The 21,789-nt window shown below is 53.3% G+C and overlaps 1 protein-coding gene across 1 annotated transcript; it reads right to left on the reverse strand.

The window, feature by feature from the left end:
• Nucleotides 1–1,432: 1,432 nt before the first annotated feature.
• SLC35F6 (solute carrier family 35 member F6) lies at nucleotides 1,433–17,316 on the reverse strand. Its single transcript, XM_004418253.3, has 6 exons — nucleotides 17,138–17,316; nucleotides 7,928–8,000; nucleotides 7,008–7,179; nucleotides 6,523–6,735; nucleotides 5,579–5,689; nucleotides 1,433–4,256 (listed from the first exon to the last, which is right to left on the reverse strand). Exons 1-6 carry the CDS (start codon nucleotides 17,212–17,214, stop codon nucleotides 3,787–3,789), a joined length of 1,116 nt encoding a protein of 371 aa, XP_004418310.1. The 5' UTR covers nucleotides 17,215–17,316; the 3' UTR covers nucleotides 1,433–3,786.
• Between the last annotated feature and the right edge of the window lie 4,473 nt (nucleotides 17,317–21,789).

Raw genomic sequence — 21,789 nt, forward strand, 5'->3', positions numbered from 1 at the left:
GTCTAATGACAAGAGTTCTAATGCCTCAGCAGCACTGAGGGTACAACACTGTCTGGGCGCCTGCCCACCTCTCTGGCCTCTTCTGCGTTGCATGCTTACTGCCAGGCACACCAGTCCACTTACCTGCAGTTCTTGACTACATCGCCTTGTTATACGCCTTCACGTTTCCGTACGTTTTACAAGCTGTTCCATCCTGGAATACTCCTTCTCCTGCCCTCCAGCCCCCCAGCCTGGGACTCCTGCTCATCCTTCAACACCCAGTTCAAGTGGAGCTCTCTCTGACAGTTCTAGATGGAGTTAGCTGGTCTCTCCTGTACTACCTTCCCTGCACCTCATACAAAGGCCTCTTATTGCACATCACACTGTGCTGGAATTCTTTCTTTACATATTCATTTCTCCTGTGTTCTTTGATGGATCCACTCTCCTTGGAGCACATCAGTCCTCAATCAAGTTTGCTGAATTCTGGGATAGAAATCCTTATTAAATTTTTTTTGACAAGTGTTCTTAATGAAGAAGGGTGATCTATAAACTTTTATGGCTACATAGGGAAACCCCTGCTTACCTCGAGTTTTGAAAGGATGTAGCCAACAAAAGGCAATCTATAAGTGGCTCAGGGAGGTGAACACGTTTAGGAATGCTGAGAACCTCTCCTTTTTATAGGTAGCCAAGGTCTTGAGAGGTAACATGACTTGTCCAAGGCCATCCAGTCAAGGTAGAGGCAGGGCTGAGAACACAGCTCTCTGACGCCAGATTCTGCTTCTTTCTCCTACACAGGAGGCCCTTTGCTCCACTCCTCTGAAGTCCTCATAAGGGGTCAGAGCTCTGACCTCCTGAAGCGCTGTCTGCTTGTTCAACTATGCAGAGTCCTTTGGACAAAGTAAAGGCAAACAGAACCATTTGGCACGGGACTAAATCTCCGCCTTGTGGGCAGATTCCCGGTGGAGAGGAGCCTGAGGGCTACTCCCGGGCCTGGATGGCAGTCCTGGAGGAAGCTCCAGCCACAGGCTCCCCTAGGATCACTCTACGAGGACTAATCAGTTCACTATGTGGATGATTTAAATTACACTGTATTTGAACCGATGTTCAAATATTTGATAACCCATGGAGGTCTGTTATCAGTTATTCTGATTTTGGGGCTCAGGGCCTCCACGCCAAATGCCCACCATTCAGGGCTCCCTTACTCCACTCAGAAGAACAGTAGGCCACAGCTACAGACATTCCCCGCAACCCTCCAGACTCAGGAGAAGGGAGGTCCTTCCCCTTGCACATGACCAGCACAACACAGCAAGGCCTCTCATTCACCCTCAAAGCACCTCTGACAACAGGGTACAGTGGACACATCCCAGGGCCTGGGAGGGCACCTACTGCCAGCATAAAATTTTCTGGAGGCATCCTGTTTTAATTTATCATCAATATGAATTTCACATTCTACTCCATGATGGTTTGTTTTAATAAAACATTTCTCCTATGCTGAGCAAAACCGATGTTCTGTGCCGTGACAATGCTGGGACTTCAGTGCCCCCGATGGACCACTGTGGTGGACAGTGCAGCCCTACGTGACACTCTGCTGTGCGCTGGCACATACAGGCACCTTCAGTTTATCATCTTATGTAATTTTCACACTCATCCTGCGAGATGGAGGCTGGCTTTCTCATTTTGGAGATGTGAAGACCTAAAGCTCCAGGAGGTAAAGCAGGTTCCCTGAGTTGGTGGCAGGCCTGACAGGGTGTCCCTATGCTCTGCAACCCCTGACCACTGAAGTCCCATTATAGTTCCCCCCACCCCTTCAACATTAAAATCAACACAGTCTCCCATGGCAGCATTCAAATAAAGGCCAAGTGCTTCTCTAACACCCTCTGAAGCGGTTTGCATGGTTGAGCGCACAGGCTGGGCAGTCTGCAGCAGAGGAGCAGTCCTGGACTCTCGGTACAGGCCCCTGGCTACGCTCCCTGTGGCAGAATGGGGTGGGCAAGTACTGAGAACCAGGAAATCTGGCTTTGCGTGTCACTGGCTGTGTGACCTTGGGAAGTTCCTTCCTCTCTCTGGGCTTTAGTTTCTTCATCTGAACAATGAATGGTGGACTGGGTGATTTCTATGCTTTGGTACATTAGAGCTTTTCCATCCCAACATTCTAGACGCTATCCCCAGGAACGTTCCAACCCTTGTGCTCCTTCCCTCTTGTTAAAAAAAAGTCCATACTACCAATTTCCCTTTTTAAAATAAAGCCTAAAACAACATTCTAAGGCCCCAGTTTTTTGGACAAGGCAGCTGTAGTCCCCACCACCCTCACTCTCCATTTCCTTCTTCTGTGAGCTGGTGGGATGGAGAGGCCCTCCTCTCCCAACAAGCTGTAAGAACCTGCTGGATTCCCGCATAGTCTGAGGGCTTTGCTTGTCAAAGATCCCTTCCCCCAGAACCTATTTTAAGGAAGGCATTCAGTGTTTTGTTTTATGATTGAGCAGCCCAGGAAGATGGTCTGAGGCTCCAGAAACTACCACAGAGTGAGGAACACTGGAACAGAGGGCTGCTCAGCTCCCTGCAGTCCCTGATGCCAACCAGTCCCATCTCTTCTGGGTGGGGTTACCAGGAGGACAACAGCATAATGCTTCTATCCCAGCCACAGGAAATTCCCCCCAAAGACCCCAGGGAAACCCATATGGGAGGTGGGGGCCCAGGTGTGGAATCAGACAAACCTAGCTTAGAATGCTGGCTCCATGAGGAAGTCACTTAACCTTCTTGGGGCCACAGTTGCCTTGTCTGCACCCACCCGTGCAGGCTGCTATGAAAGTTAAGCACTTAACACAATGCCTGGGATACCAGAATTACTTTAAATGGTAGAATCCTGGTAAGTCCACCAACCTGGAGGGTTCTCTAAGAGTCCGGTTGGGAGGTAGGGGCTGAGGTCCAAATGTACTCTAGATCTCAGCCTATGGCAGGATCATGTGGCTGCATGGCCAGAGCCTACAGCAAGAGAGCCCTCCTGCCAAACAATACACAACCCTAGGCCTCAGTTTCCTCATCTTTAAAATGGAGGTAAAGACATCCTAAACGCTGTTATCAAGGGCTGCCTGGAATTCTGGCTGTAATCCCTCTCAGTCAGGGAAGACTTGAGGGTGTGTGAGCAAGGACATCAAAACAGGCTTGGGGAGGAGGCACTGTGGGCAGAGGGGCATTTCCAATAAATGGGCTGTTACTCCTTTCCCAGGTAGGTCAAAATCGTAGGCCTACAAACTGTGTCCAGCTGGGGCTGGAAGGCACTGAAGCCACAGCGTTGATACCTTCTGCTTTACAGAGCAGGACACCAAGGCCCAGAGCGACCAGGTAATGGGCTAGGGAGCATACACGAGTCTGCTGCACAGCCCGACTGAAACCTAGGTCTCCAGACAGGGTTAGGGTATATCTTACAAGTTTTAGAAAATACGGTGCTTAACTTTCATTCTCTTGCATAACAACCTGCACAGGTGGGTGCAGACGAGGCACAGGTGGGTGCGGATGAGGCAATCGTGGCCTCAAGAAGGTTAAGTGACTTCCTCGTGGAGCCAGGCAGGGGTCGGTCACTGTCCTCAGGCCTGTGGGGGGCTGGGTAACACCTCTCTGCAGGGGGTTGTGACAAAGGAGGACCAGGGTATCATGTCATGTTCTGTGGCAGCAGCTTTCCTGGGGGTCTGTGGGGAGGGGCAGGGTGAGGCCTTGGGCACAGGGCACTCGAGGCTCACCAGCCTGTGTGACCTCAGCCTCAGGACGAACAAGGAGTGTCCAGGTGGCAGCAGAGGCCCTGCAGAAGGCTCAGCTGGTATCGTTGATGGCAGTCCGAGAGCCACCCAGCAGTCTCTCATGCTCACCCTCCTCTGCCGGGGGCCGGCCCCTGGACAGGCGGGTGAGCAGCGGGCGGTGCAGCCCGTTGTAGAGGGCGGTGCCCATCAGGAGGATGAGGAAGCCGAGGATCTGCAGTGGGTGGAAGGCCTCCCAGCCCAGTGCCAGGCTCACCGCCCAGATGACAACAGTGCGCAGGCTGTCCAGCACCATGCGAGTGGTGGCGCTCAGTTCCTTAGTGACACTGATGCCCGCAAAGTTGAAGAAGGCAATGCTGCTGATGTTGCCCAGCAGCGCCAGGGCAATGAGTGGTTGTCGGCCCACCTGGCAGAAGGCGTCCAGCGCATCCTCCAGCGTCCCGTGAGGGTTTCCACTGAAGGAGCCGGCAGGGATGTAGTACATGGGCACCAGCAGCAGGGAGAGGATCACGAAGCCAAAGAGGCCTGTGGGAGTGGAGGAAGCATATCACACTCTCCGCTCCGTCCCCAGACTCCCAGCACTTCCCACCCAGCAAGGGCTCCACTGATCTCCTGGCCACCTCTTTCTAGCGGCCCTACACCAGCTCCTTCCTTTCAGGTCCTGGAGCCGCTCCTCCCATCAGGAATTCACAACGGCCTACTGAATGGGCTCTAGCTGCCCCTTCTCCACTTTAATCCACATCTTCCAACTGGACCAAGAGTAAGAAATACATTTTATATAGTGACCAGTATACGTGTGCACAGGCGCATACAAACATGCACACTTTCATAAAACAATAGCTACCCTTATAATGTACAATGCTCTCTGACACTTTTAAATTCTATTCTATTTATTTAAAAAAGAATTGCTGGCTGCAACCACTATACTGCTCTCAGAAGTGTGGAAAAACATAGCTCTCTAATTCAGTGTCACTGGGCTGTGACAAGGAGCTGGATCAGAATGTAAATCAATGCACTGCTTCATTCAGAAAGTCTTGCTAGGAAAAAAACGAGCGGAAACAAACAGTATGCTGGATTACATGGTGGATTAACATTCTGCCGTAAGCCCTCAGCTCACTGTGGACCATGCACAAGCAGGCTCCCCGACTGGTCCACAGGCCACACTTGGTAGCACTGCTCTAATCGCTCTGCTAGTTGCATCTTTTTAAAGCATAATTTTGATAGTTACTTCCCTGCTCAAAAACCTACGGTAGTTCCTCCCTGCCTGTCATTTAAAGTCTAAATTCACTTGTCTGATGTTCAAGGTTCTTCATGATATGACTTTGACCTACTCAATGTCTCATCACTTCCCAACCTCAAACCTGTATCTCACCCTAACTATTCCTCACTGGTTTCCAAACTCATGTCCAGCTCCCCGTCTTTGCTCTGTCTGGATTTCCCTCCTTCCCACTCTTGCCTGTTGAAATCTGCAGCTCAAAGGCCACCTTCTCTGCCCCAAGACGCTCAGACACGCCCAGTAGGTGAAACATCACTTGAGCACAGGTGGTCTGAGCTAACCTGCACTGCTGCCCTTTCTCGCTGGTCAACTCCTCTAGAGTGGGGCATGCATCTCATTCATCTTTGTCCTTGTCCTCCCCTAGCTCCTGGCCATGTGCATGGCAGGTGTCAGAGTATTTGTCAACACGTATGTGGTGAAGGGAGGAAGGAATGGGGGCAGGAGGCTCACACCCTCCCAGCGGTCCAGGCACCCTGCCCTGCGCTCCCACTTGTGCATTCCCTCCACGTGCTACCCTCCAGGGTATCCCCCCAACCAGTGCCCTCCTCCCAGCTCCTGCGCCCACACACACCCTCAATGCCAACTGCCCGCAGCGGGTGCACGTTATGCTTGTAGACGAACTTCTCCTCCAGCACCATCTGGATGGAGACGATGATCTGGGCCATGACGATCAACAGGTCCCCTGTGGGAAAGGAGGGGCCCAGGGTGAGGCCAGGGCTGCACCAGGGTCGGGAGCCAGGACAGCAAGGCCAGTGGGCCACTGGCAGGGTGGCAGGCCCAGTGCTGAGGGAGACAGCTCCCACGGGGACATAACAACACTCACAGCCCCTGACTTTTGCAGGGCCCCATACAGTTCACGAGGCACAGTCATGACAGGCCCCATTTCTGAACTCCTGGCCCCTGACGGGTGGGGCAGGCCAGGAGGGCAGGCACTGTCACCCTCTCTGGGCTGAGGCTCCAGAAGGTCTGAAGGCCTGCCTGGGCCTGAGAACTGCACAGTGGGGTAGGCAGGTCTTTGAGAAGCAGCAGGCTTTGAGACACACATTTCTGGTTTAATCCTGCCTCTGAGGGACCAGGGTGGTGACTTCATTGTAACATAGGCTGCAGTGCTTCCTTCCTAGGACTGTGAGCATGGCTGTGATGATGAGCGCACAGTGCTCAGCACGGGCTGGGCACTTGGCAATTGCTCAACCAACGCTCATTCCTTCCCTCTCCCCAGCCCGGCAGTTTGTGTATGTGCGTGCATCACAGCACAAGCCCTCGCCCTCCTCCAACCTCCCCACTCCTGTCTGCCCCTCTCTCATGTGCTTGTGCCTTTCTGGTTTTCCCTACACTCTACCCATCACCTCGAGAGCAGCTGCATGTCCACGTCAGCTGGTATCCCATGAGCCCTCACCCAGGGCCGGGCATACAGGAGAGCTGGTAAAAGTCTGTTGAATGACTCTGCGCTGGGCTCCCAGGGAGGACAGGATAGGACAGGACAGGCAGCCCCTGGATCCCCGACCCCGGCCGCACCTGTGATCACTTCACTGAGCTTGTGCTGATCGTCATTCTTGCTCAGGAGGTCGGCCAGGCCAACGACGACCAGCCCCGCGATAGTCGCAAGGATGCCCAGCCACTGGCTCAGCGCCAGCCTCCGCCCCAGGAAGGCCACTGAGAACAGGCCTGTGAATATGATCACTGCTCCCCTCAGCATCTGGAAGCTGGAGGCACTGGTCATGTTCAGGGCTAGGAGAGGAGAGACACATGACATTAGCTCACGAGGGCTAAGGCTGTCTGTTCACTGAGGTGTCCTTAGGGCTGAAGACACCTCACACATAGCATGTGCTCAATAAACCTTGATTGAGAGAGAGAGTGTGTGTGTGTGAGAGAGAGAGAAAGTCTGTGGGAGAGGGGCAGAGGTGAAGTGAAGATGAGCTGGGCGTGGGGGTGGCTGTTTTACCGGTGCCCCCTCGGGCTGTGGGCTTCACTGAGCTCTTCTTGGCCTGGAGGCTACTCACCCACATACATGATGCTGGTCCCGGTCATGTCGCAGAGGGCTGGGGGCAGGAAAAGAAGGGGGTTGAAGGGCTGCTGGGGACCCACGCTGGCGTCTGGCTGCCCCGCAGCTCTGCACCGGAGCAGGTAGAAGACAGCCAGGCAGGAGAACTCTCCCAGGAACATGCCCACCGCCTGTGAGGACAGAGCCACAGGAGCTTACAGCTGGAGGGAGGGTCACCTTTAACAAAATTTTTTAACACAATCTTTCTTCAAACAAGAGCTTACCTATAACCGCAACATGTAAAGCAGACAAAAGCAGAGCTGCTGTATGGGAGAGGCAGAGACTGCCTCCTGGGTCTACCCTTAAGCCCCTGAAACACCTCAACAGACACCCTAAGGCTGCATGAGCCTGGTCTGAAAACCACCGATCTAGACCCACCCCGGTCAAGTTCCAGATGGAGAAACTGAGGTCCAGAAAGGCTGAAGAACTTATTTAAAGTCACAGAGCAAGTCGCTGGCAGAGCTGGGGCTGAAATTTGAGTCTCCCGATTCCCAGTCTAGCAACAAGGTGCCTTCCATTTACGGTGTCTGCCCCGTCCCAGTGGGGTGTGGGCTCCCTGTGGATGGAGAGCGGGTTTTGCTACTGAGGATGTTTTCCAAATGTGTCCTGACTTGGATGTGGGAGGGCTGGCCTCATGGTGCCCAGGGCATGACCGCTCACCAGGACTGGAGCAGGCTTCTCACAGAAGACTGTGCCCTCTGCCCCCTTCCAGGGGCACCCACACCCTGCCTTTGTCCCAGGGAGAGAGAGAGAGAAGTGGATGGTTCTTCTGGGAGCAGGGGAAGGCTCCACCCCTAGCTCAGGAAACAGCAGGGCCTCACGGGGGATGCCTGGCTTGAGGCCTGGGAGACGGGAGGTGTGGAGGGACGGGGTAGATACCTGGAGGAAGGGATGCTGGAAGCTGTGTTCCTTGCTCCCTCCACAGCCCTGGGCCACGAAGTTGTCCGCCCACCTGCAGCGGAGAGAGAAGGTCAAACCCTGGCCATGTGGCGGGCTCTGTGACCCCAGCCCTGCTGACAAGCTCGCTCCTCTCAACGCCAAGAGGCCAGACGGAGGGGCCTGGGCTCAGAGGGGCTCCCTCTCCAGGAGGCCAGTGTCCACAGCAAGGAGTCTTCATCTGGGATTGTGGACTGAATGTTGGGGCCTTGAGCTGAAGTTGCATGAACTTTAACTGAAAGTTAGCATTTCCTCAAATCCTGAATGTAGTATTGCAGTACCTGTGACTTTGTCACACAGAAATCACAGCTCTTCTCATTATCACACTAGAGTCCTTGTGGATATCGTGAAGTATCATTTACACTCATCACTATTCCAAAATTACAGTAATTAGACCCACTGCTTATAGTTTTGTGTTAAGAAGTATATACATACATATATTACTATCTCACAACTTTGCTTTTTTAATGTTTAATAACTTTATTTCAATATAATTGGCTTTTCCTATAATCCTTGGTCTTTTATTTGCACATTTTTTTTTTTTGGAGGAAGATTGGCCCTGAGCTAACATCTGTTGCCAATCTTTCTCTTGTTCTTTTTTCTCCCCAAAGCCCCAGTACACAGCTGTATATCCCAGTCGTAGGTCCTTCTAGTGATTCTATGTGGGACGCCGCCTCAGCGTGGCTTGATGAGCGGTGGGTAGGTCCATGCCCAGAATCTGAACTGGCGCACCATGGGCTGCTGAAGAGGAACGCACAAACTTAACTGCTACGCGACTGGGCCAGCCCCTTATTTGCAGATTCTAAAACAATACTCTAGGCTTCACCAGACTATCAAAAGGATCCATGGCACAAAAAATATCAAGAGCCCCTGGCACACAAGCGCACTTGGGCCCTGGGAAATGACTGCCTGACACAGCCCACCTGGTCCCCTTCATGTAACCTCAAGGGTTTGGAGGGTTTTTCGAGCGCTGACTCTAAAGCAGGTGGCAAGTACGGCACTAGTGGAGCGGCCTCGCAGCCAGCACCCTGGCAGATGGCATAATTGATTACGGCACGCTTCCCCGCGGAGCCCAGACACATGCCCAGAATCCTTTGCGGCATAGCGCTCCGGGCAGCTATCACCAATCACTCTGCACTGTCCGCCATCCATGCACTAAAGCTCCCATTCCTGAATTTCATTTTTGCTGGGCTTTGTTGTGTCCCTGGGGTCTAGTCTGATCTCTCTTTCACTTGAAAGCCCTTCAGATATTTGGTGACTTTTCCAACTTCTTCTGAACCTTGTCATCTCCTGGCTAAACAGCCCCAGCCCTTCTAACCTTTCACACCCCTGACTGCTGACTTCTGGAAGCGCTCCGGGGGGCCCAGGTCCAGAGCCAAGGCCATGTGATCTGGCCCAGACTGAGTCTAGCAAGACAGTGGCCCCTCCCTCACGCTGGACATCCTGGATTAGTTGACACACTTCTACTGCGTCCACCACATCGCACTGCTGACTCAAGTCAACGCAGACCCAGGGCTGCTCCTTGCAGGCTACTGACCTGCTCCCTCTGCAGCACCCCACATGCAGGTGGCTGTCTCTCAAGTACAAGACTCAGGACTTCTTTTTCTTAAATGTCTTTCCTTGCAATGTCCGTCAAGAGCAGCCACATTGTAGTGCCCAGCCCTACTCCCCGCTGGCTCATCTCTGCCACAAGCCTGAGCTCCCTAAGGGCAGGGGAGCCTTCTGCTTCCTGTGCCGCGAGCACGGGCCGCTGGTTGTGCCAAGCTGGTAGAGTCTGGGGTTGACAAAAATCCTGTTCAGCCTTGGCTTCTCTGTGCCCTGAGTTTAGGGAGGGGAACGGGGAGCTCTTGCCCACAGCCCAGGGCAAGGGCATGATGCCCTGATGCTGGCAGTGGGGAGGGTGGGCTCAATGGTGGTGGTAGCACAGACCTGTGAAGGAGAGACCAGGTCTACTCAGATCTGAACACATCCTAGGGTGAGTGAACAGAGAGAGGCCTACAGCAAACTCATCTCACAGTGAGAGACCCCATGCATGCCCGGAGTTGTAGAGAGGGGCAGTTAGAGGGCTTGTGGTTCTTGGGAGTGGTGGGGGTCAAAGGAGAGCTGAAGGGCGGGGAGAGGTTCTGATATGACTGGTTGGGAAGGCAGAGAGAAATCTGGGGCCCTGCCTGAGTCAGGGGACCAGGCTGTAACCAGTCCCAGTACCAAGGGGGCAAAGAAAGCCCCCACTACCGAATAGAAACCACCTGCTCTGTGGGGTCTCATTTCGGCCTGATTTGCTGCCGGTTCTGGCTCTTGGATCCTCAGGCAGGACAGGACATGAGATGTGGGTGCGGGCCACACACCAACCGTGTGGCTCACCCCGGCAGGCCTGCTCTCCAACCCAGCCAGACTCACTTTTGCGGAAAGAGCCCTCTGGGAGGGCTGGGGGTGAGGCGACTGGGCAGAACAGAGAAGAGAGAAGAGGTCAAGTTTTACCAGTGGCGCAGAGCCAAGTGCCCCAGGGCAAGCGAGACGGTCAGAGAGACGGGAATTCCCGAGGTTGGAGCCAGGGCTCGTCCAGGAGGGAACAAGGAAGGTCCTGCCAAGTCCATGAAGAGCAACCAGAAGCCTAGGACAAGGGCAGGTGTGGAAGCCCCTTCCTCTTCTTGGGGCCACACCCACGGCACAGATCGGCAGGCTCAAAATGACCCCCAGATCTAGTGGTGGAGCCACCTCCCATGACTCCCTTTGGGTCACCGCCAACACAGCCTACAGTAATGACAACTCACATCCCTATCACTTTCTGGTTCCAGAGTCACTGTCACTTGAGAGTGTGAGCTTGGCATCCAGCAACTTCCACATCTCTCAATCCCCTGCTCCTGGAACATTACTAAACAGAAGCTCAAACATTTTTTTACTGAATGAATGGGGCTTTCAGACTTTGAGACTGAGCAAATAGGCAGGTACTCCAGTCCAGAGGCATTGTCTCCATGAGTCCTCATTTCTCACCTGGTCTGAAGTGCCCCCTGCTGGTGGGACAAGCTGGGCCTGTCCTTCCACAGCGTGGGGCACCGTGTGGGGAGCTGGCTATAGGGCTCGTGCTGAGCTCCCTCCCCTCCTCCAAGGGCATGTCTGCTTTCTCCAAGGGCTGGGTCTGCCTGAACACGTTGGGGCTGGCAGCGTTCCCAGCTGGGGAAATGGAATCTTTTTGTATCTGAGGGCCTGGGGCAGGCTTGCAGCCCAAGATTGAGTGTCAGGGACAGGTTGCCCTGCCCAGCCTCTCTTCAGGCCAGGGAGGAGAGCAGGCCTGCAGGCACTTGGGGACAGAGTCAGGCTTCTGACGGGAAGACATCTGAGGGAGTCCTGGCCCTGAGACAGACTTGGGCTCCTTGTGCAGGCACAGAGGACCCCAGGTAGCACAGAACAAGAGCCAAAATCCAGCCCCAGTTCATCTGCGGATGACAGAGTCTGACCCCTAAGGTGGGCTAGCACTCGGCTATTTGCAAAACACTTCACTAACATGTTTTTATAAACGTACAATTCATTGAGCACTGACTTTGTGCCAGGCCTGTGCGGAGCACTTCACGTGGGTTGTCTGGTTGAAGCCTCACGACAGAGATCCTTGTTTTACAGACGAGGACTTCAAGGCTGGGGCGGAGGTGTGGAGAGAGCTGTGCTCAGGCTCATATGGGTAACAACGGGTGGATCTAGGACCAAACCCATCTGCTTGAATTTACAGTCAGGAAAGGCAGCAGGACCCATGGAAAGCTCAGACTTTTGAGTCTCACAGGCTGGACAAGTTATAGGTTTCTCATCTATAAAATGGGGATAATAATGCCAACACTGAAGAACTGTCAGAAGTAATAAATAAGATAAACTATATGAGACCAGGAACATGGCAGGTATTCAATAAAAGTTCTTTTCTGCCCCTTCTCCCTCCTTCCCCTCTATTGAGCAGGAGCCATCTCCCCTTGTGTTGGGTCAGCGTGGCCCTGCTCTGCTCCAGCCTGAAAGCTTCTGGGAGAGCATCCATTCTGGGACCCACCCTGCTGGCTGAGGCACAAAGTGCTGAAAGAGAAGAAACTCAGCCATCATCTCACGAAGCTCCTTATTCGACAGACGAGGAACCCAGGGACCAAGGAGGGCTCGAGGGACACAGGGCTTGTACCCACGACTCTCCACCTCCAGTTCTGTGTCCCCTCCTCAACACCTGAAGTTCTCCTATCACCTCTGACTCCAGATTCTTCCCATCACCCTGGCTGGAGCGGGAAGAGGGTCAGCCCTGCAGATGGGCCCTCCGTTCTCTCTAGATACTGTATCCTGGGGAAAGCCCTGGTCTCCAGGGTAGGAAGCCTGTGGGGACCCAGCAGGGTCAGGCTGAGGCCGCATGAGGAGTGCCCTCTGCTGGCAGAGGCCAGCTTCTTTTACAGTTCCCTGGGTCTCGGCGGGCTGAGGGGTGGGCTCAGGGTAGGACCCAGCTGTCTCAGACTCCAGGGTCTGCCATTACTGAAAGGCTCAACAGGGACCACATTGTCCTGCCCCTCCATTTGCAAATGAGGAGACTTGATGCACAAAGCTGAAATAATGTGTCCAAAGTCATACAAGGAAAAGTGGCGGTGAGTCACTCTGGCGTGGCCTCGCCCAGTCAAACTCAAAGCTCAGCATTGTGAGAGATATGGGCGTGTGTGTGGGGGTGGTGGAGAGACTGAGGAAACGGCTGATGTGGCTCAGACCGATTAGCTGTGTGTCCGTTCCCTGCATAATCTCTGCCATTTCCTCTTGCATTGTGGGCGAGAGGAAGCCTCGTGAGTCAGCTTCTTTCTCCTGCCTGGGATCTTCAGAAGGGCCACAGGCCTTTTCTACGCTCTGGGGTGGCAAAGCAGGTGGCCCTAGCTTACTAGTGACAAAGGATGATGAGCCCTCTCATCTCTGAGTATTAGAAAACCTTCCTCAGTAGATCCTACCTTGTGTCTGGGAAGAAGGTGGGGCAGGGATCATCATGCCCATTTTACAGATGAAACTGAGGCTTAGAGAGGTCCAGTGACTCATCTAATCTCACAGCTGCCAAGCCTCATGCTCTTTCCACTCTACTACACTGCCCTCCTGATTTAAGGCTTTCTCCAGCTGGCCCAGGAACCCCTTTGAAGCAACTGTCCCATGCCAGCTCATGGAACCCAAGGGTGGGGACAGCTGCCAAGGCAAAAGTTAGAGCTGGCACAGACAGGACAGTCAGAGTCCTTCCCTAATAGAAGCCCAGTGGTCCCAGGCCTCCTGCCACCTTCCTGGCAGGGTCCCTGGACCCAGCAGGCCTGACTATTGGAGGGGAAGTCACCCCCATGGCCCCTCCCTGGCTGAGTGGGCTTCACAGCCTGCAGAAGTTTCGGAGGGGATCTGAGCCTTACTTAATGAGCATCCACTTGCTCTGGGCTCTTTACATGCAGAACCCCAGCAGGATTCAGGAGAATGGGCTCCAAAATGGGCATGACCTTATGGACAGGCACCGATTCAGGCAGACAGCCCCAAGCAGTGCCTGAGGAGGGCAACATGTTTGGTCTCTAGGAGAAGCCTCAGCAGAAGGTCCTGGCGAGGGATGAGAAAGCAGCCACAGAAAGGAGAAGGAGCCACTTCACAGGGAGAGGCCCTCTGCCAAGACCAGAGATGGGGGTAAGGGCCAGCCTGACTGGTAGCTTTCCCTCCTACAGGTATGTGACCCCTGTCCCCATCCTAGCCAGGGCAGGCCCGTCTCCCTGCAGTGCCCCCAAACCTGCTGAGTGGGCAGAGTGGCCTCCTCCAGCGGAGAGCTGACCTGTGGCCCCAGCAGAGCAGGCAGCACGTGCTCACACCCACTTCCTCACCCACTCTCTTTAGTCCTCCCAGAAACCCAGGGAGAGATACATTATGATTTTATAGGCCAAGAAACTTCAAGAGGCTACTAGAGACTCTAAACCTTGAGTGGCCTCTGGCTCCAGGGGAAAACAAGCAGTGTGACAGCAGGGTCCCCTGGGCTGGGACAGAGGCTTGCTGCCCAGTCCCAGAGGGAGGGCACCCTGAGGGCAGGGAGGGGAGATGCCACTTATAAGATTACAATTTCCATGGGCACATGCTTGTCTTTGTTTGGGAGAGGTGAGAGAAAATCCCCAAGGAAGAGGGACTTTGGGTACTGCAGTTGAAGAACAACAGGACTGGACTAAAATGCTGAGACCTAGGTTCCGGTCCCTGCTGACACCAACCAGCTGAGTCACAAAAAGAAACTTCTCTTGGGACCTCGACTGTAAATTGTGGGAATGAGAATGGATGATTTTTATGTTTTTAACAACTCTAAATGCCCCGAGAAATGGCTAGAGAAATCCCCAGCTTCATCCCATAGTGGTGGTGGAGAGCATGGATTCCAGAGCCAGACCACTTAGGCGCCAATATAAACTCTGCCACTTAACAGCTGAGTTGAACTTGGGCAAATAACTGCATCTTTCCATACCTCAGTTTCCTTATCTGGGGACAATGAGTTTATCTGCCTTACAGGGTGGTTATGAGAACTCATTAAATTCACACACGGGAGGCCACCAGAGCAGGACCTGGCACATGGAGCTCTCTGTGTATTAGCTGGTTAGCACCTGTTGTGGTCACATTCTTGTCTGTCTGTCCCTGACAGAAACTGGAGGTTGGAATGTGATTTCAAATTGATAATTCCCATCAGGATGTACACAGCCGCTCTCCCATGTTCTTTCTCTCTGAGAGTGTCCTTCTCACAGCCTGGCCTTAGAACACTGTTTAGGATCCAATTCTTGGGCCTGTCTCAGATAGGGAGGATCCTGAAAGGCCCCACATCAGGCTACAGGGCAGGGGACAGGACCAAAGGTTGGGTCCCCTCCTGGGAGCCTCTTTCTTGCCTCTCTGGCAGCTTTCAAAGGCAAGGCCTCCTGGGACTGAGGATCCCCTGGCTTCCTACCTGCCCGGTTTGGAGCTTTTTAAGGAAGGAGCTGAGTTAGCACAGTTTACCCCAGTAGTAACTGGCTATCTCAACGCTCCTTGGGGACAGAAGCCTTGGCAGACCTACAGCCACTCTCTAAGCACTTGACTGAGGTGTTGCCTGGTGCAACAGATAGATGGATGGATGGACGACTTGTTCTGCTTCGTTTAGATCTTAAGTGAGATGGAAGCCCTCAGGTTGAGTCTCCTTTATAACTAAGGCCTCAGGGGGCCGGCCCCATGGCTTGGCGGTTAGGTACGTGCGCTCCACTGCTGGCGGCCCGGGGTTCGGATCCCGGGCACGCACCGACGCACCGCTTCTCCGGCCATGCTGAGGCCGCGTCCCACATACAGCAACTAGAAGGCTGTGCAACTATGACATACAACTATCTACTGGTGCTTTGGGGGGGAAAATAAATAAATAAATAAATAAAAATTTATTAAAAAAAAAAACTGTTAAAAAAAAAAAAATAACTAAGGCCTCAGCAGAAGGAGTGACCCTCCAGGAGGCCGAAGGGCCCAGGAGACCAGCATAAGACACAGATGCAGACACACACTCAGCTGGCCAGAGCCCAACCAGAGAGATAGGAGGGCCCCATCCAGAGCTCCACTTCCTTTGGAGAAGGGAGGACACTGTGATTGACAAGTGTGTACACATCTGTCTCCTCCACCTCAGATTCTAATCATCTCAAAGACCTTCTCTTGGTCACTTCTGTCTCCTTCCCCAAATCCAGACAGTGCCTCCCACACTGTAGGTGCCTTATACATGGCCGATGAACTGAGCAAGGTACTTCTCTCCCAGACCTCTCTTTGGGGGCATTTCTCACACCACTGATGGAGTGTGCTAGGAACAAATGCTTCAAAAATGAATAAGATATGACCAGCTCCCCAGCACCCCTGTGCCCGGGGGGCCTGAAGCACAGCCTCGAGGGTATTGGGGTGAATCCCCCTTGCTCTGGAGCCTGGCAGGACCAGATGGAAGTGAGGTCTGACTGGGAGAGGGCCACTGTCCACTGTTCTGCACGTGCACTTTGGAATCGGTTCAGAAAAAGGCCAGGCTCTGGGTACTGGGGCTCTGAGACGGTGAACAGAAGGGGCAGGAAGGCCCTGCCGGGAGGTGGGGGCAGAGAAAGAGACAAATTACTGCCAAAAGAGGGGCTGCTGCCTGGGCCTCCTTGCACATTACAGGCAAGAGGCTATGCTTGGTCCCTCAGCCTCATGACAGCCCTGGGTCCTCAATCTCCAACCTCCTGGGGACTGTCCTCACTGTCCCACGCGCATCTCATTCTCATCCATCAGAGCTCAACTGCCCGCCTGCCCTCTCTGTCTAGGTTAATGACACTCCTGTTCTCCCAGCAGAAACCTTGGAGCGATCAGTGTCTCTTGAGCCTGTGGGTCAGGCCTCCTGGCTTCATTCCGTACCTGGTCTCTCCCACCTGTCCGTCCTTTCCTGCCTCACTGCCGCCTCCTGGTTCCCCTCATCTGCTATGCAGCAGCCTTGGAGTGGTTTTGCCTGCACCCAACTCTTCTTCACCTTGACCACCAGGTTCACTATATCGCATTTAACATGTCACTCCCTGCTCAAAGCTCCTCTGTGATTATGGGATAAAATCTGGCCTGGGCATTTGGAGCCAGTTACAATCCACTTCATCTGGCCTTGCTGTTTCCTGCCTCGATGTCCCCGCCACGTGTAGAAATCCCACCCAAACTTCAAAGCCCAGCTGTAACCCTTCCTCCACGAGGGGCCCATGGGGCACACCCTTCTCTGTCGCCGCAGCCCTCCACCCTCACGTTCAGTCGCATGGCCTCTACTGTAGCTCCCGTGCACAAATCTGGGAGCCTCCCTCCACCCGCGGCCCAGAGGCGGGGCCTCCGACGCCAGCGCTGGAAGGGGTCGGGGAAAGGAGACGGTCCAACCCTTGCGTTTAAAGATGAGGAAACTGAGGCGCGGAGGCTGGAGGTGACTCGCTGGGATCAAGCACAAAGCAATCAAGGCACGGCCTCGCTCTGTATTTCCCAGCCCTCGCACCCCTGGGGTGGTCCATGAACCGCGGAACCGACTGGAGAAACTGGGCCAGCCAGCGAAGCCGGGAAAGGAGAGCCGAGAAGGGGGAGGACGGGGACGGGGCGCGGGGGTCGCCAGCGTCCGCGCGCCGCCGCAGGCCCGGCAGAGCCCCCTCCCCTCCCGGCCCGGCCCAGACTCACTTTGCCGAGAGCGTGTTGATGGAGCCGGTGACGAGCATGAGCCCGGCCAGGAACAGCTGGTACTTCGTCCAGGCCATGGCGGCGGATGCGGGGAACGCGAAACCGCAGGGACCCCCGCGACCTCCGCGCTCGCTCCACGGAGCGACGCCCGACCTCGTCACCCGGGGGTCTCGTGTGCGAGCGCTTCCGGGCCCGACGTCACGTGACCCGCGCCGGTCCCGCCCCTCGCCGGCTCCCTCCGCCCCCGGGGAGGGCGCCGGGCCGGGCTCCTGCCAAGCTGCGGTGGCTGTACCCTGCAGGGCTGGAGCCGGGCGCACTGGCGCACTGACACAATGGCAAGCCACAAGCCCAGATCTCCCCGTTTGTAAAAGGGGCTAATGGGACGATGCGGTGAGAATGCATCGTGGATGTTAGAGCGTTTGTAAAGCGTTTGAGAGGTTGAGCTGAACGATGTCAAACCACACAGTGGAAACGTCCAGCGTGGGAATCGCCTTTCTACAGGTGCCCAGGGAACCCCGGGAGGCCTGGGACGTGTCCCTAGGGATCCCAGCCCGCGGTGTTGCTCACATCTTCTAGAAAAGTGGCTTAGGAATCTAGTTCCTGCTCCCTGGGAGACCATTTTATAGCTGAGGAAATTAAATAGAGAGAAGGCAAGTGATTTGCTTATGATCATGCTGGTGAGTGATGGAGTGAGGGTCTGCAGACTCTTGAGGGACGCAGATTCTTGAGGCTTCCCTAGATCCGTGCCTTCTGCACAGCGCCCCACCAAGCCCTGCCCCACTGCTCCTTCTCGGATTCCCTGGATGCTGCTCAGAGGCATCCATAGTAGAAAGACCATCCCTAGCGTTGTTTGCGAGGATTTCTGGCTTTTAAAATCCTACTTCTGGTTCTCAGCCCTCAGATGTCCTCTGTCTTCTTCTCTAGGCCTCTAGTCTGCACCCCATGCCCTGTCATGCCACAGGCTGGAGCATAAGGCCTTTGAGGAACTGCTTCAGACTCAATGAGCACATTTCCCCCTTACTGCAGATCTTGTTACCGGAGGTGCAGAGCTAGGGCCTGTCTGCCAACTCCTGCTTGCCCTAAGACTGCCTTGAACTTGTGAAAATCACCAGTGTTGAATCAGAAAAACTCTCAAGGGACTGCATCAGACCCCTTTATGGCAGGAAGACCTGACAGAGAAGGTGTACAAGTAGGGTCCTGGACAGAATGTAGGAGGTCACTGGATAGACAAGGGAAGGGCTTTCCTGGAGATGGGAATGGCGTGGGCGATGCACAGAGGTGTGAGTGGATGTGGAGCATGTCTGGGACCCACAGACTATGGGGGAACTTTCCTTCACTGGAGCCTGCTCTCTTCAGTCAGTGTGGGAGAGGGGAGACCCAGAGGGAGGTTTCTTCTGAGCTTCTTGCCCTCAATAACACCACTAGTTTCATGTGATTTAAAAGGAATCCATTCAGTTATCTAAAAACATTTACCGAGACACTGGGGCCTGAAGAAATGAATGAAACACAACTTCTGTCCCAAGGGGCAGCCCAGTGCAGTCCACACCAGCTGGATAGCCCTATCCCCATTGGAGGCAGTTCCTACAGGCTACAGTGACACACTCAGTGGGTCATGTGTCCCACATGTGTCCAAGCCAAGGATACTATTCTGAAGTAAACATTACTAATGATCAGTGGTGTCACCTGCCCGACATGATGTCACTAGCAGCACAGTCTTTGTCTGTCTCTACAGCCACATCATAAAATGAATTTTAATTTATCACAGTGTTCTGACCATTCATCAAAATGCTGTCCCTGGAGACAGGAGGATTTATTTGCAAATATGCATGGAGCCCACTAAGTGCCAGGCTCAGAGCCAGGTATGAGGCCACCAAGACAAGTGAGACAAGGTCCCTGCTTTCAAGGAGTTCTGGATTTTATGGAGGAGAAGGGCGAGCACACTGGTAACTGTGCAGCCATGTGAGGATGGAGGCAGAGGGAGTTGGGAAAGTGATGGATTCCCCAGGAGGCGGGGGAGCTGGGGCATGACAGTGACAATCAGAGCTGACCTGGATCAGGTGCCCGGTCTGTGTCCGCTTGTGCTGGGAACTTGACCACTGTGGCCTCAGTTCTCACGGCAGCCCCATGTGCTGGAATTCAGGGGAGATTTGAGCAAGGGCTTGAAGGAGGAGCAGGATTGCTCCAGGTGGAGAAGGGGGTCATTCTGGGCAGAGACCACCATGTGGACATCAGGGGGTGGCCAGCTAGCCTTCACAGTGGGGAGTGACCTACAGTGAGGCTCCAGGTCTCGGCCAGCCTGGCTAAACTGCGCTTTACAGGTGAAAACTAGGGTTGACACTAGTGTCCACAGGTAGCAGCGAGCCTGGGATTAAGGACTCGGAGCCTCAGGAGATGGCAGTTCTGAGGGAGGTAGAGAGGAATCAGGGTGGGTATGTTCATACATAGGCTTTGCAAACGCCTTTGGATTATTATTTGATGAAATTCAGGGATAAAGCTTAATGTGTACATTGGATACAAATTTGCCTCATAATTTTGGAAGCCCTGATTTCATGGGTTAAATAACATGTCCACAAACCAAACCTTAAACTTTCTGAGCCTTTAGAAGATCAAACGTGGGCCAGCCTTCTTTGTGTGGGAATGTCGGCCATCAGAGGGGCAATGTTTCCCTAATTGCTCAGATTTGATCATCCTGATTAAAGGCTACAGCTTGCCAGAAGATCATGAAGATCAGAGGTACATGAAAGGGAGCAAATTTAGCAAATTGTCAGCAAAAGGAGGAAAATTTACTGAGTGTTAGGGGTGCCCCTTCCACAGAATCCTTATGTGTGGATGGGGCGGTGGACTGAGATAGGAATTTCTTCATGTACCCCTAAGAGTGCAGAATCTTCAGGAGTGGAAACGACATCTGTGCAAGTTGTCCCAGACTAGGGGAGAGAGGGCAGCTTCAGGCTGGAAGGTGTCTACCACTTAGAGCAAAGCGACCATGGTTCAGTCGCTTCATCACTCAGAGCCCTACTTTCCCATCTGTAAAATGGGAACACTAATATTCACAGCTTGTTGTGCAGAGGGATGGAGGACAGTTGTGGAAGTGCGGTGGGAGGCCCCACCAGGAGAATTAGCACAGCTGCTGTGAGGTCAGGGCCCGTCTAGCAGAGAGGTACAGAGAGGGACCTCAGGCTGTGCGTTCAAAAGAACTTCTCATGATTTGCATAAGGGCATGATTCAGTCTTTGGGCCTTTTCTCCCAAAGTCGAGGACATTTTGAACAAATTTGCATGCTACCTTCAAAGAGCATCTAATTTCCGGAGTCAAATAAAATGCGTCACTGCAAAACCTTGCATTTGTATTCAAAGCTTACTGCCAGCCTGTGGCTTGTCTGAAAGGTTGAACATTTTCTCAATCAATTTAATCACATTCTGGATTAGGAGAGAGTTATTTTACCTTGGGAAGGACAGAGGCAGTCCAGGTCAGGCCTGTTTTGTTTTGAACAAGTTTTTGCTATGTGTCCTTGGGCTATTTCCCTCCTCTGTAGCCTGTTCCCCTGCTAGAACGTGACCTTCTCATGGGCAGGTGACAAAGATTCTTTGCTTGACCAAACTTTGGTCAAGCTCCTGAACCTTCTCCTAGGCCCATCTGTGCACTTCCTTATAAAATCCAGTTTTAGCAAGAACTCTGCTAAGTCAGGTTAACCAGACCTCTCCCCCACTCCATATCTGATCTCCTTCAATATCTGATCAGGTTCCTCATCCTCCACCACCCCCAGGGGATGTCTGATCACCCTGGCCTGTCTTCAGCAAGAATCCTGTTAGGTAAGTTTAGCCAGAACCCCCCTTACCCCTGATGTTTCTTATTAATAATTTTCCATCCATTGACACCCACTCTGCTCCTTGTCTGTAAATTCCTACTTGCCCCTGCTGTATTCAGAATTGAGTCCTGTTCTGTACTGAGGTTTCTTTTCTCCTGTTGTGATAGTCCTGAATAAAATCTGTTTTTATTGCTTTAACTGTCCAGCTGTGGTTTTTCTTTGACAGAGAACTGGGTATCCGCTTGCCTGCCTCTCCCAACAGAGTGGACATTGCAGCGCAGCCATCTGAGGCTGTGGCTGGGAAGAGGAGCAAGGGCCTTGGGAGGAGGGGGATAGGGTGAGGTCCCGGCTGTCTCCTGGGAGAGAAACTTAGACAACGGAACCAGGCCTGATGGGACCTCACTGAGGAAGGGAATGTGGATGGTCTGTACTGGAGGAAAGGTGGTAGATGTTCACTAGCTCTTTCCAGTTGACTTTACAGCTGGTTTCTATGGTGACCAGAGATGATTAGATCAGGAGTCACCTGCTCCTTCCAGCTTCAGGCCCTCATAAGGTCATTCCCAAACCTTCGCTTTTTGCCTTTCTTTCTTAACATCTTCTTTGGCCCCTAACACCGTCCCATCAGAGCTGATTACCAGCCTTGGGTCGGGTCACTGGTGTTTGGCTTGTTTGTCTGGGTGCAGCATCAAGTCAGATCCAGATAAAGCACGGACTCCTAGTTAAATTTGATTTCAGATATATTAAACAATATTGGGGAAATACTTATACTAAAAAAGTGATTCATTATTTATCTGAAATTCAAATTTAATTGGGCATCCTGTATTTCCTTTGCTAAGATGGGAACCCTG

Source organism: Ceratotherium simum, chromosome 11 (genome assembly GCF_057802395.1).
Source record: "Ceratotherium simum simum isolate JZ-2026a chromosome 11, ASM5780239v1, whole genome shotgun sequence".
NCBI lineage: Eukaryota > Metazoa > Chordata > Mammalia > Perissodactyla > Rhinocerotidae > Ceratotherium > Ceratotherium simum.